Source organism: Salmo salar, chromosome 15 (genome assembly GCF_965601325.2).
Source record: "Salmo salar chromosome 15, fSalSal1, whole genome shotgun sequence".
NCBI classification, from domain to species: Eukaryota; Metazoa; Chordata; class Actinopteri; order Salmoniformes; family Salmonidae; genus Salmo; species Salmo salar.
In genome coordinates, this window is record NC_138305.1 from 80,762,978 (window position 1) to 80,776,934 (window position 13,957).

Consider the following 13,957-nt stretch of genomic DNA (forward strand, 5'->3'; position numbering starts at 1 on the left):
GATTTCACTAGTGACAACTGTTACACTATCCCTGCCCTAGATATGTACCCTGTAGCTCTCTGTACCCTGTAGCTCTCTGTACCCTGTAGCTCTCTGTGTCTGACTCTAACCCCACCGGTGGTGTTGTTTTTCTTCCAGGTATGTGGTGGCCATTCCAATGCCAGCTCCAATGGCACATGTCACGATAGCCCATGTGGGGGTGCTGGTTGTCATGACAATGACGGTCGGCGGGTGTGTGGAGGGGACGGGTGTGACGGGACTGTTAGCGCCTCCCTAAAGGGACTGAAACATGCCAATGATGTCACAGACAACCTGACTGCTGCCAGTGAGGATCTCCAGGGTATGGCTAAGAAGGTCTGTCTGCCTAAATATCTCACATGCACTATACCTCTGCATGCATGTACTGCATCTCAGTATAAGCTGAATCGCTGTGCAAAATCTGCCGTTTAACTTCTCTAAAAGGGGATGTATTATGTGTTCGTCAGCACTCTTGTGAGTGTAATCCTAGCATGTTTTGTATATGTGTTGCATGTACAGTAATCCCCAGTTTTATGCTTCCAGCTCCAGGACATTGCTATGCTGACCCAGGATGTGAAGAATCAAGCCATGGACACCCTGGACAAAGCCCAGAAGAAGAAGGACTTATTTGAAAACTCCAATAAAAAACTCAAGGAATTCATTCAGAAGATCAAAGATTTCCTGACTGGTTTGTTAATGCCAGTAACCTTTCAGATAACTTCTCTCTGTGGAACACGTCTTATGATATGAAATTGATCATGGTCCTTCTCCACTGTGTGTTGTGTACAGAGGAGGGTGCGGACCCAGAGAGCATAGAGAAGGTGGCTCAGCAGGTGCTGGCCATATCACTTCCTGTCAACAGAACCACTCTGGACAGCATGGTCCAGCAGATTAAAGACAACATTAACAACCTGACAGATGTAGAGGGGGTCTTCAACCACACCTCCCAGCAACTCCAACAGGTCAAGGAGCTGCTCAACCGAGCTAAGGATGCCAAGTAAGACAGAGGGAGAAAGAGGCAAAGAGAGGCCTGTTAGACTTAGACGTATAGACTCCTACGTCAATGATGATCTTTGTCTGTTCACCAGTAGTTCCTCTGTTATTAGCCTATGTGAAAAAACATGGAACACGGGACATGCACAGAGCGTGTTTTCATAGAACAGCAGAGCTCTCGGTCTCACACGTGTCCTGTGTGTGTTTGAAGGACACGAGCAGAAGGAGTGAAGGACACAGCCAACACGACTAAGCAGGCGTTGGATGCATCTGAAAAGGCTATTCAGAAAGCAACCAAAGCCCTGGACCAGGCCCTAAACAACCTCAACAGCACCAGGAACACCACCGCAACGGTACTGTCCACAGCCACACCACCGTGTGTGCGTGTGTGTGTGTGGTGTGTGTGTGTGTGTGTGTGTGTGTGTGTGTGTGTGTGTGTGTGTGTGTGTGTGTATGTGTGTGTGTGTTTTTTCATTCTGTTATCTATCTTGTTGTGTCCCCGTGCAGGTGGAGGAGAATCTTCAGGATCTGGAGGTCAAGCAGATGGATGCTATGATGCGACTGGCCAACCTGTCGATGGGGGTAGAGGCACTAAAAACTAAGACCGATCAGAACAGGGAGATGGCCCAAGATGCCAAGGACCAGGCTGAAAATGCCACTAATGCAGCATCGGGACTGGAGCAGGTGTGTGTGCATCCGTGACTGTGTACTTGCCTGCGTGCCGGCATAAGTGTGTGTTTGGATGAGTGTCCTGGTTGTGGTCCTCCATGCTTTTTTGTGACCAACCTTTAATTTAATTTAGTCTTTATTTTTAAGGGGGTTACAGGTACCAAAATAATCAAAGAAATACATACAAAGATATCCCTAAGTGTAAAACTAATTAAGACTCAATAATCCATGCTTTTGTTTAATACTATGAAGTCCAGAAGTTGTGGGCGGAGCTGGAATGTTTTCTGTCAGAAGTATTACAATGTAAACTTGTAATCCGTCTGTCTGCATATTTCAAGACATGGCATATGAGGGTGTAGTGAGATACCCAATGGGCTGGACGATTATCTTCTCATCACTCATCTGGAAAAAATATATACGAAAAACTTCTAAATCAATCAATTCGCCGTCGTTAACACAATGTAAAAATCGAATGATTTACTATTGAAATATTGAAATAGCATGGGCGACCGAGAAAAACAAATTGGTACAATTTCCAATTGGTACAATTTCCAAACAAACAATAAGCAGACACCAGGGATGAGGTGGTGAGCATGCAGGTCTGGGCAGAGGAGATGTAGTCATTGTTTGTGTGTCTGTTAGTTGTTGTTTGTTTGTTTGTACCCGGACCATACTTTTTTAATGGCTAGCTTAGAATATGAGCTTTCCAAAAGTAGTTTATATATTATATAGACCAGTCCTTTCGGGAGCCCAGATCATTTATTTATAAATCCCATCATTAGAGGGATCGGTAGTTGGGTTCCCCAAGGGACTCCATAAGCCAGCATAACTGACCTACGTTGTAAATATTGAAAAAAGGAGTTGCCTGGTAATGTGTATGTGTCTTTCAAATCTTGTAATGTTCTCAACCATTACTCTCCATGATATCAGCAAGGGTACGGATTCCACATTTGGGCCATTGGGAGGATGCAAAAGGGTGCCCTCCAGATCTCAAGGCATTATTGTGAAATATTGTAGCATGGGCATGCCATTTTGATTCCCAGTTACATTGTTTTTCAATTTGCTCCAAAAATAAATTGTGTGAGAAATAATAGGACCAAAGCATAGTTTACATTGGTTAAGGGATATACAGTGTCAGTGAAGAGCACCTCTTCCAGAGCAATAGGAGACTCCATATTTCTCTCCATACTCAGGGGGCAGAAGAATCATGTCTAAATCGATTTAGGAAGAGCCGAAATGCTAGTGCCTTGAAATACAATTTAAAGTTTGGTACGGATAGTCTTCCTGCGTCTTTTCCTATTTGTAAATGTGTTCATTTTATCTTTTACCTTGCCATATACATTTCTAAACCACACTATGAATTTTATCCCAGAAGCCAGAAGGGGGAGCCATGGGAAGCAATCTATTCATTTTGACAATAGATATCCATGTGGTCCTGCACGTTGACTTGTTGCTCTATGTGTCTGGTTGTGCTCCAGAGGCTGAATGAAACGGAGGATCGGTACAAGGAACTGCAGATGAAGGTGGACTCTCTGGGTGGGGCCTCGGGGGGCCTGGGGAACGTCAACCAGAGGGCCAAGGAGATCAAGAAGGAGGCTGAAGACCTGCTCACTAAGGCCAACAAGGGCATAGAAACGCTACGGAGTATGTAACGTTACTGTACTGCCCTCTGAAGCATATGATACAGAATACATACTCAACAGGTGTAGATAGAGCAGTATGACTCCATAAAGAGTAATCATGGTTAAGAGTAGTCCATGGCCAAAGGATATCAACATAGTGTCTTTGGTTTTGTATGCAGATGTGGTCGTAACTGGATGTTCTCTACATAGTGCACTATTTTTGACTAGGGCCCATAGGGCTCTGCTCAGAGGTAGGGCATTATATAGGGACTAGTGTGCCATTTGAGACACAGCTAAGCTTTTCAAAGAATGTCCCTCTATTGTCGTCTTCCCATAATCTGTTCTCTGTTGTTCCGTTGTTTCAGAGCTGGAGAAGAAGTTCCGTAATAATGAGCAGAAAATGCTGGACCAGCAGAGCGAGCTAGGAGAGCTGGAGAGGAACGCCACGGAAGCACGGGAGGCCATACGAAAGCAGGTGCAGACATACAACAACTGTAACTGATCATGTGGATTGAACGATGTAGGAGAGAAAAACTGTTTTCATGAAAATGTACCACTGGTGCTTCATTCCCATTCTCTCTCTGTCAAATTGGAAAATGAATTTAATAAAGAATATTATCACACAAAAAAAATAAAAAATACAGCAACTGTTAGTGACGGGAGGAACACTGGGTCATGTGTACTGTACAGCTGTAGTCTGTTAGAACATAGCAGGGAGCTCTTTCTGATGTTGAATATGCCAGTAAAACTGTCAGAACTGTCTGCACTACATAGGTCATCTGCTTCTGTCAGTAACTCCCAATCATTCATTTCATGGTTTTGACATGATGCCATCTGCACAAGTTTGCTGTGTAGCTATGTCTTCAACACGACAAATGGATATGGACCAATTAAACATGTATTGTCTTCCAAGGTAGATTGACTTTTGAATTAATTGAAGAAAAGAGATCAGAGAGAATGTTTTACAGAGGAATATGTTCTTTTGACCAATTAAATGCCCTTTTGGGAATTATTTTTGATTTATTTTGACTACAGTACTTATGTACAATATGACATATGGAAAAAGTCATATGTGATACCTCGGAGTGACAGATGTTACATTTCTTGTTGTTCTAACCAAGTATGGTCTTGATTCAGAAAATACTTTTTCATCAGCCACACATATACAGTATCTCACAAAAGTGAGTACACCCCTCACATTTCTATAAATATTTGAGTATATCTTTTCATGTGACAACACTGAAGAAATGACACTTTGCTACAATGTAAAGTAGTGAGTGTCCAGCTTGTATAACAGTGTAAATTTGCTGTCCCCTCAAAATAACACAACACACAGCCATTAATGTCTAAACCGCTGGAAACAAAAGTGAGTACAGCCCTAAGTGAAAATGTCCAAATTGGGCCCAATTAGCCATTTTCCCTCCCTGGTGTCATGTGACTTGTTAGTGTTACAAGGTCTCAGGTGTGAATGAGGAGCAGGTGTGTTAAATTTGGTGTCATCGCTCTCACACTCCCTCATACCCACTGGTCACTGGAAGTTCAACATGAACTTACATTGTTGCTCTACATAAAGATGGCCTGGGCTATAAGAAGATTGCCAAGACCCTGAAACTGAGCTGCAGCACGGTGGCCAAGACCATACAGCGGTTTAACAGGACAGGTTCCACTCAGAACAGGCCTCGCCATTGTCGACCAAAGAAGTTGAGTGCACGTTCACAGCGTCATATCCAGAGGTTGTCTATGGGAAATAGACGTATGAGTGCTGCCAGCATTGCTGCAGAGGTTGAAGGGGTGGGGGGGTCAGCCTGTCAGTGCTCAGACCATACACTGCACACTGCATCAAATTGGTCTGCATGGCTGTCATCCCAGAAGGAAGCCTCTTCTAAAAATGATGCACAAGAAAGCCCGCAAACAGTTTGCTGAAGACAAGCAGACTAAGGACATGGATTACTGGAACCATGTCCTGTGGTCTGATGAGACCAAGAAACTTATTTGGTTCAGATGGTGTCGAGCGTGTGTGGCGGCAACCAGGTGAGGAGTACAAAGACAAGTGTGTCTTGCCTACAGTCAAGCATGGTGGTGGGAGTGTCATGGTCTGGGGCTGCATGAGTGCTGCCGGCACTGGGGAGCTACAGTTCATTGAGGGAACCATGAATGCCAACATGTACTGTGACATACTGAAGCAGAGCATGATCCCCTCCCTTCGGAGACTGGGCCGCAGGGCAGTATTCCAACATGATAACGACCCCAAACACACCTCCAAGACGACCACTGCCTTACTAAAGAAGCTGAGGTTAAAGGTGATGGACTGGCCAAGCATGTCTCCAGACCTAAACCCTATTGAGCATCTGTGGGGCATCCTCAAACGGTAGGTGGAGGAGTGCAAGGTCTCTAACATCCACCAGCTCCGTGATGTCGTCATGGAGGAGTGGAAGAGGACTCCAGTGGCAACCTGTGAAGCGCTGGTGAACTCCATGCCCAAGAGGGTTAAGGCAGTGCTGGAAAATGATGGCACTTTGGGCCCAATTTGGATATTTTCACTTAGGGGTGTACTCACTTTTGTTGCCAGTGGTTTAGACATTAATGGCTGTGTGTTGTGTTATTTTGAGGGGACAGCAAATTTACACTGTTACACAAGCTGTACACTCACTACTCATTTCTTCAGTGTTGTCACATGAAAAGATATACTCAAATATTTACAAAAATGTGAGGGGTGAACTCACTTTTGTGAGCTACTGTACATTACACACAAAAATCCCTCACACAAACAAAAAAAGTTCTACACAAATTTCAGCCCCATTGATGTATAATTGAAACAGACATCTATGAAAAATAAATATACATTTGATATAATGTTGAAGTTTTTTGTTGGGCATGTTATGATATGTAGTTTAGGCACATAGATGGACAACATACTAATGTGTAATGAGTATTACCCCTCATTCCCAGGGGGCAGCAGCGACTGCTTTAGATGATGTGCTCTGCCAGAAAGCCTTGATAATTACTCAGGTGTGGGCAATCAGGACTTTTGTAAGAGGATGTTTTTTGTTGTTGTTGAGGTGAGGCCAGAAGCCTTTCGGCCAGCCTTTGTTTGTTTCATTCTTTGTGTTAGTTAAAACCTCATATGTTGGTTGGGGCTTTTTGTAGGTTGCTTCTCCCTTGCTACGTTGTGAGAATGCATTGAGGCTTCTACCTACCTCAACTGTGTGTGCGTCTTAACGTTCAGTGTGCATTAATTGTGCGCATTGAGTGAAAATTCTTTCCCTCGCCCAGTCCTGAGAGAGAGTGAGAGAGAGATGCGCACCACTAGTCCCAGGTTTAGGGGGTAAAATAAAAAGCTTGACTGTCCACAGAGAGCGAATGTAACATCACAAGTTGACAATTTATCCATAGGCATGTTTCAGGATGTGCTAACATTGTTACATACACTGTATGTTGTCTAACCATTATGAAAATCGAATAGCCTAATAGAGATCTATAACATGTGTAATCATAAGATGCAATGTTGTTTTCTGTCTGAAAACATGTTCCAATTCATTAAAATGCTTGTAGGAATTACAACCAAATGAACAGGATTTTTCCAAACCACCTGTTGTTGTGAAGGAGCAAGGTCTGGTGATGGTTAACCTAACATAGTAGGCCTAACAAGACACCTGAGCGGAATCCCCACCTCGGTTTTTTTCAGGGGAAACAAGTTAGGTTAAAATACTGTATCCCTGAAAACTGGAAACATCTGCTTTTTTAGAGCCTGCGAAGAGTGGGATGGTAAGTGTAGTAGGTGATTATGTGCGCAGCATGGATTGTTCACTGAAGCAATCAAAGGGAACCTAATCCGTTCTCCCCAGAGCGCGCATTCCTGTTTCCAAGGCGCACATCTATTCTCTCTGACAGACACTAGGGTCTTCTGAAAACCGGTGGTGGACTTTACACACTTCTTGAATTAACTTCACTAACTTCTTCAAGGTACAGACTCGGCAGCTAAATGCATCTGAGTCTACTGTCATTATATGTGTATCAATCATGGCAAAATTATTATCTGAATCTTCAGCCCGCTTTTGATTTGATCAAAGTCACACGTTTATGCAGCATCGAGTCTAGTCGTATTAACAATGTTGATCGTAGTCATAATTAATGTTAAAACCGTATAATAGTGGATTTTGCTTTGATGTTATTACACTACAATAAGCAGTCAGAAGCGCTGTAGGGTCCATTCCTACGAAACGAGGATCCGTTGCGGAGTTTCCATCAAACGAGACTCGGGACAGAATTTTGGAGAGTGGTCATCAGATATCAAATACTTTGGAGAGTGGTGGTCAGACTTCAGATAATACTGCTAACTCCGCTCTGCCTCGCATCAAATGAAACAGGGGGAATCGTATGGATTCGTGTTGATTTAAAAGACAGGGGGATCAAACCTACTAATATTAAAGTGTAAGTGTCTTTTTTTAAATCTCTCTGACATTGTTTATTATAGTTTAACTGTGATATTAAACCTACTTTCCAACCAGCAAACGTTATATTCTAATGCCGTATCAGTTTTTGAAAGTAGTTTTCTTTTAAAATAAATAAGTGCAGAATCAAAACAGCTCCGTCTTTTTTTATTGATTGAGTTAACGTGTGACATTATTCATACCAGGCTATTGTAACATTTTCAGGCTGAATCTACTGTACAAGTTAAAGGGGACTGACCCATGAACATAAAACCATGCACGCGTCACTGGTAATGTTCATAAGTGGTAAGTAGCCTTGTGCACAGTGCTTTGAAGGCAATGAACATATTCGTATGCCAACCAACAGCTTAATGATGCAATGAAAAAGGGCATGAGTTGAGAACTGCTCTGTGGTTGTGTCTTTGTTGAGTAGATGTGTTGTGAACTTGTGATGCAGACTTTATACGTTACGATCACAGCGAAATGTGTGTACCTCAAGCATTCATAATTCAAACAAATGGACAGATGCTGTACATGGCTGATGGTTGGGACAAAGAGAGAGGCAGAGGGTTGTTTACTGTCTCCAGCTCTGAGACAAGACAGCCTGCTTCTTTTGGGGGATTTCCTCTCTTCTTTGGAGGTTACTTTACTGTTCACAACCAGGCAACTGTTCTTGGTGTTAAATTCCCCTCCGGACCTTCCTGGGTGGTGTTGGAGGTCCCTGGGAGGCACTCTGCGCTGTGGGGAGGCTAACCATCAACTCTGTTTATGGTCCTCTTAAAACAGCCCAGCTGAATCCGCAAATAGAGACAATCCATACCCCCCTAGGACAGCATCACTGTGTGTGTGTGTGTGTGTGTGTGTGTGTGTGTGTGTGTGTGTGTGTGTGTGTGTGTGTGTGTGTGTGTGTGTGTGTGTGTGTGTGTGTGTGTGTGTGTGTGTGAGTGTGTATGAGGGGTGATAGGGTGAGATTAGTGGTTAATAGGGCACAACAAAGTTCTCAGAAAAAGAGATTCCCTCTGGCATTTAGATCACATCATAATGGTACCTGATTGATTTGATTGTGTCCAGTTTTTAATCTATAGGCCCATATACCAGCTGATTCATGTTTGCCATAGGGGTTATGCAGTTTGTTGTTGCTCTTCCTAACATGTTGAAGCTTTATTTAAACTTTCAGCTGAGGACAGGTCTTTGTTAGATGATTCTACCTATGAGTGTTGTCTACCCAGCAGCCTGTCATTATAGAGATACAGAGTGACCTCCTGGAGGTCAGGGTTCATTTCCATCCCCTCAGGTCATGGGCCAGACTAGGTTAATTGCTCTACATGAGTGGGTAAAAGGGCCAGGCTGATCACAGACAAGGCTCAGCTCTTGTCTTGCTCCTCCTCTCCTCTCCCTTTCACTTGTCTCCTCTTTTCTCCTCCTCCTCTGAAGATGCTATAGGATGAGAGGGCTGGGGGGGGGGGGATCTATTTTCTATTGGTCATTGCTGGCAGCTGAGGCTCCTGTCTCACCCTCAAAATGTTTAACTGGAGGTCTTATGGGTGGGTGGGACCACTGCTGATTGACAGCCAGTGCATGACAGGCTGTGGTGAAATGGTGGTTATAATCATTGGGTCATTTGTGTCACTGTAGTCTCCACCCAAACATTGTGAAAAGACTAGCAGGTGATTTTACATGTGAGCCCCTAATTTAGTGATTTGTCAAAAGTTATCAGCAGCAGTGTTAAGAAAGACCCTGAACAGGGACGTTCGTTACTGTAGAGAAAAAGGAGAGAAGAAAAATAGGGTTCCAAAAAGGCTGAACAATCTGTGTTTTAAAAAAAAATTAATCTTCCTCTGAAAGATCTAAAGAGCTGGTGATGAGTGATTAGGCTCACATGAAAAAGGACAGAAGCTTTGCTTAAACTATAGAACTAAATCCTGTCTTACACAGCATTCTCATAGTCTCCTGGAGCAATGGTATGTTTTTTGTTGTTGTGCTATCGCTGCTCTCCATAGACGTGTGAGTGAGGGCGGGCAGGCGGGCAGGTGAGCGACAGGCACGGTCTGGCGCCCAGGGGCGGGAGCTGTGTGATCCTGAGCCCCTCTGTGAGCAGAGACTCCGGAACTTGGTGGATTCCAGAACAATGGGCCAGTAAAAGCCAACTGCCGCAACCAGAGGGAGAGAGAGAGGAAGAGAGAGAGAGAAGGGGAGGGAGAGAGAGAGAGAGAAGGGGAGGGAGAGAGAGAGAGAGAAGGGGAGGGAGAGAGAGAGAGAGGGGTGGTTAGGTTTCCCTCCCGTGGGCAGGGACTTTTCTTTCTGAAAGGAGGAGGAGACTGGCATTGTTGGTATCCACATGTTTAATCTGACCCCAGTGTAGTTCATATACACTGAGTGTACAAAACATTAGGAACACCTTCCTAATATTGAGTTGCATCCCCTTTTCCCACAGAACAGCTTCAGTTTGTCGGGGCATGGACTCTACAAGATGTCGAAAGCATTCACAGGGATGCTGGCCGATGTAGACTCCAATGCTTCCCACAGTTGTGTCAAGTTGGCTGGATGTCTGTAACGGCTGTCGTGAGAGAGAGACCAAGGTGCAGCGGAGTTAGTGTTCATCATTGAATAGACGAAAGAACACTATACAAAAATAAGAAAACCGACAGCCAAACAGTGCTGTCAGGTGCAAAACACTAACAGAAACAATTACCCACAAAACCCCAACAGAAAAACAGGCACTTATGTGTGACTCCCAATCAGTAACAACACTCTACAGCTGTGCCTGATTGGAAGCCACACGGCCAAAATCAACAAAACAAACCAACATAGAAAAAGAGCATAGAACGCCCACCCAATGTAACACCCTGGCCTAACCAAAATAAAGAACAAAAACCCCTCTCTATGGCCAGGGCGTTACAATGTCCTTTGGGTGGTGGACCATTCTTGATACACATGGGAAACTATTGAGCATGAAAAACCCAGCAGCGTCGCTGCGCCTGGCACTTAAATATTTTGTCTTGCCAATTCACGCACTGAATGGCACACATACACAATCCATGTCTCAATTGCCTCAAGGTTTAACAGTCCTTCTTTAACCTGTCTCCTCCCCTTCATCTACACTGATTGAAGTGGATTTAACAAGTGGCATCAATAAGAGATCATAGTTTTCCCCCTGATTCACCTGGTCTGTCATGGCTATCATCTTAGATTACCACAGTGCCTATTGTGGACTGTGTTTTGGGGCTTGTATATCATCGATAATGACTAGTTGTTAGGGTTAAGTTGAGGTTGTGTATAACGTGAGTGCACTTGAAGTTAAGAGTGTAAACACAATGCGACACGTAAAAGTTAGGATTGCTTCCTACCAGTTGTCACTTGAAACAGTGGGTGTATGTTCGAAGTGTAGTATTTCTATATGTTCTACCTTGCCCTTACTCTCTCCGCTGGCCATAGCCCCGTCTTGCTGTGGGCTTGCATGTGAAAACCTGATAAGATCATGTGTGTTTCTCAAGCTTTAACCACAGTGCCCACGGTGTTCCCATTAGCTGTTTCTCTACTCTGCAAATATCATTCTGCTAGGAAAGAAGCACTTCCTCTACGTACTCTGATGGGCTGCTTTCTCTTGTAATCTTACTCTTAGAAACAGAACAGACAAGGCCCCTGGTGAGGGGAGGAGAAAGCCTGGACTGTGTGGCCCCTCCAGGCCTGTCCAGCTTCTGCCTCTTCATCTCACCTGCTGTATGTATCTACAGCCAAGCTCTTTGTATAATGACAGGTTCTGTCGTGCGTCTCGTTAAAAAACACTCAAAGGCAGTTACTTACGCACCTGTATTTAAAGCAATCTGCAGTTGCTATATCCATTTTTGAACTTAGAAATTAAAGATATGTACCCATTGATTCTTGAAGAATATAACCTATAAATGCCTCATGAGTTTAGTTCTACTGTTGTAACCTATCAGAACCCAAAATATAAGCTTGTTTTCCTCCAATATTTGTAAACAAAGTACATATAAACAAACACAATATAGCCTCAGAACATGGTTAAAACTATAATGTTGATATCATGGATGCTCAATCCTTGCATCCATAGCTCTGACTATACATTTGAGAGGTTATATTTCTCCAGCCCCATCCCTCAGCTTTTTACAGAAACGGGTGCTGAGAACGCTTTGTTTTTGTTTAAAATCACATTTGAATTGTCACATGCTTCATTAACAGGTGAAATGCAGTGAAATGCTTACTTACGAGTCCTTCCCAACAATGCAGAAAAAACCCCTCATAATAGTAATATTATATATATATATATATATATATATATATATATATATATATATATATATATATATATATATATATATATATATATATACATACACAAGGACAAAAGTATGTGGACACCTGCTAATTGAACATCTCATTACAAAATCATGGGCATTAATATGGAGTTGGTCCCCTCTTTGCATCTGTAACAGCCTCCACTCTTCTGGGAAGGCTTTCCACTAGATGTTGGAACATTGCTGCAGGGACTTGCTTCCATTCAGCCACAAGAGCATTAATGAGGTCGGGCACTGATGTTGGGCGATTAGGCCTGGCTCGCAGTCGGCATTCCAAATCATCCAAAGGTGTTCGATGGGGTTGAGGTCAGGGCCCTTTGCAGGCCAGTTAAGTTCTTCCACACCGATCTCGACAAACCATTTCTGTATGGACTTTGCTTTGTGCACGGGGCATTGTCATGCTGAAACAGGAAAGGGCCTTCCCCAAACTGTTGCCCCAAAGTTGGAAACACAGAATCGCATGGAATGTCATTGTGTGCAGTAGCGTTAAGAGGGGACTAGCTCGAACCATGAAAAACAGCCCCAGACCATTATTCCTCCACCAAACTTTACAGTTGGGACTATACATTGGGGCAGGTGGCGTTCCCCAGGCATCCGCCAAACCCAGATTCATCCGTCTGACTGTCAGATGGTGAAGCGTGATTCATCACTCCAGAGAACTCGTTTCCACTGCTCCAGTGTCCAAAGGCAGCGAGCTTTATACCACTCCAACCGACGCTTGGCATTGGCGCATGGTGATCTTAGATTTGTGTGCTGCTACTCGGCCATGGAAACCCATTTCATGAAGCTCCCGACGAACAGTTCTTGTGCTGACGTTGCATCCAGGTGCAGTTTGGAACTCGGTAGTGAGTGTTTGCAACCGAGGACAGACAATTTTTATGCGCTACGCATTTCAGAACCTGGCAGTTCCATTTTGTGAGCTTGTGTAGCCTACCACTTCACGGCTAAGCCGTTGTTGCTCCTAGACGTTTCCACTTCAACATAACACCACTTACAGTTGACCTGGGCACCTCTAGCAGGGCAGAAACTGACTTGTTGGAAAGGTGGCATCCTATGACGGTGCCATGTTGAAAGTCACTGAGTTCTTTAGTAAGGCCATTCTACTGTCAATGTTTGTCTATGGAGATTGCATGGCTGTGTGCTCGATTTTATACACCTATCAGCAACGGGTGTGGCTGAAATAGCCAAATCCACTAATTTGAAGGGGTGTCCACATACATTTGTAAATATAGTGTGTGTATAAAAACAGTTGATGTCAGAAGTTTAAATAAACCTTAGCCAAATACATTTAAACTAAGTTTTTCACAATTCCTGAAATTTTATCTTAGTAAAAATTAGGATCACCACTTTATTTTAAGAATGTGAAATGTCAGAATAACAGTAGAGAGAATGATTTATTTAATATTTTATTTCTTTCATCACATTCCCAGTGGGTCAGAAGTTTACATACACTCAATTAGTATTTGGTAGCATTGCCTTTAAATTGTTTAACTTGGGTCAAACATTTTGGGTAGCCTTCCACAAGCTTCAATAAGTTGGGTGAATTTTGGCCCATTCCTCCTGACAGAGCTGGTGTAACTGAGTCAAGTTTGTAGGCCTCCTTGCTCGCACACACTTTTTCAGTTCTGACCACAAATTTTCTATAGGATTGAGGTCAGGGCTTTGTGATGGCCAATCCAATACCTTGATTTTGTTGTCCTTAAGCCATTTTGCCACAACTTTGGAAGTATGCTTGGGGTCATTGTCCATTTGGAAGACCCATTTGAGACCAAGCTAGAACTTCCTGACTGATGTCTTGAGATGTTGCTTCAATATATCAAAATAATTTTCCTTTCTCATGTTGCCATCTATTTTGTGAAGGGCACCAGTCCCTCCTGCAGCAAAGCAGCCCCACAACATGATGCTGCCA

The 13,957-nt window shown here is 43.5% G+C and overlaps 2 protein-coding genes across 4 annotated transcripts in view; both read left to right on the top strand.

Annotated features, from left to right (window-relative positions):
- lamb2l (laminin, beta 2-like) overlaps nucleotides 1-4,325 on the top strand; it is a 57,490-nt gene extending 53,165 nt beyond the window's left edge. For both annotated transcript variants that reach the window (XM_082962081.1, XM_082962082.1), the window contains exons 29-35: nucleotides 139-354; nucleotides 562-706; nucleotides 808-1,015; nucleotides 1,223-1,364; nucleotides 1,519-1,695; nucleotides 3,159-3,324; nucleotides 3,668-4,325. In XM_082962081.1, the coding sequence (XP_082818207.1) occupies nucleotides 139-354; nucleotides 562-706; nucleotides 808-1,015; nucleotides 1,223-1,364; nucleotides 1,519-1,695; nucleotides 3,159-3,324; nucleotides 3,668-3,804 (1,191 nt within the window). In that variant the 3' untranslated portion in view covers nucleotides 3,805-4,325. The remainder of the gene's footprint in view (nucleotides 1-138; nucleotides 355-561; nucleotides 707-807; nucleotides 1,016-1,222; nucleotides 1,365-1,518; nucleotides 1,696-3,158; nucleotides 3,325-3,667) is intronic.
- A 317-nt stretch (nucleotides 4,326-4,642) lies between these two features.
- The window catches only part of lamb2 (laminin, beta 2 (laminin S)), a 45,134-nt gene continuing 35,819 nt past the window's right edge, over nucleotides 4,643-13,957 (top strand). For both annotated transcript variants that reach the window (XM_014145938.3, XM_014145940.3), the window contains exons 1-2: nucleotides 4,643-7,733; nucleotides 7,958-8,038. In XM_014145938.3, coding sequence (XP_014001413.2) covers nucleotides 8,008-8,038 — 31 coding nt within the window. In that variant the 5' untranslated portion in view covers nucleotides 4,643-7,733; nucleotides 7,958-8,007. The remainder of the gene's footprint in view (nucleotides 7,734-7,957; nucleotides 8,039-13,957) is intronic.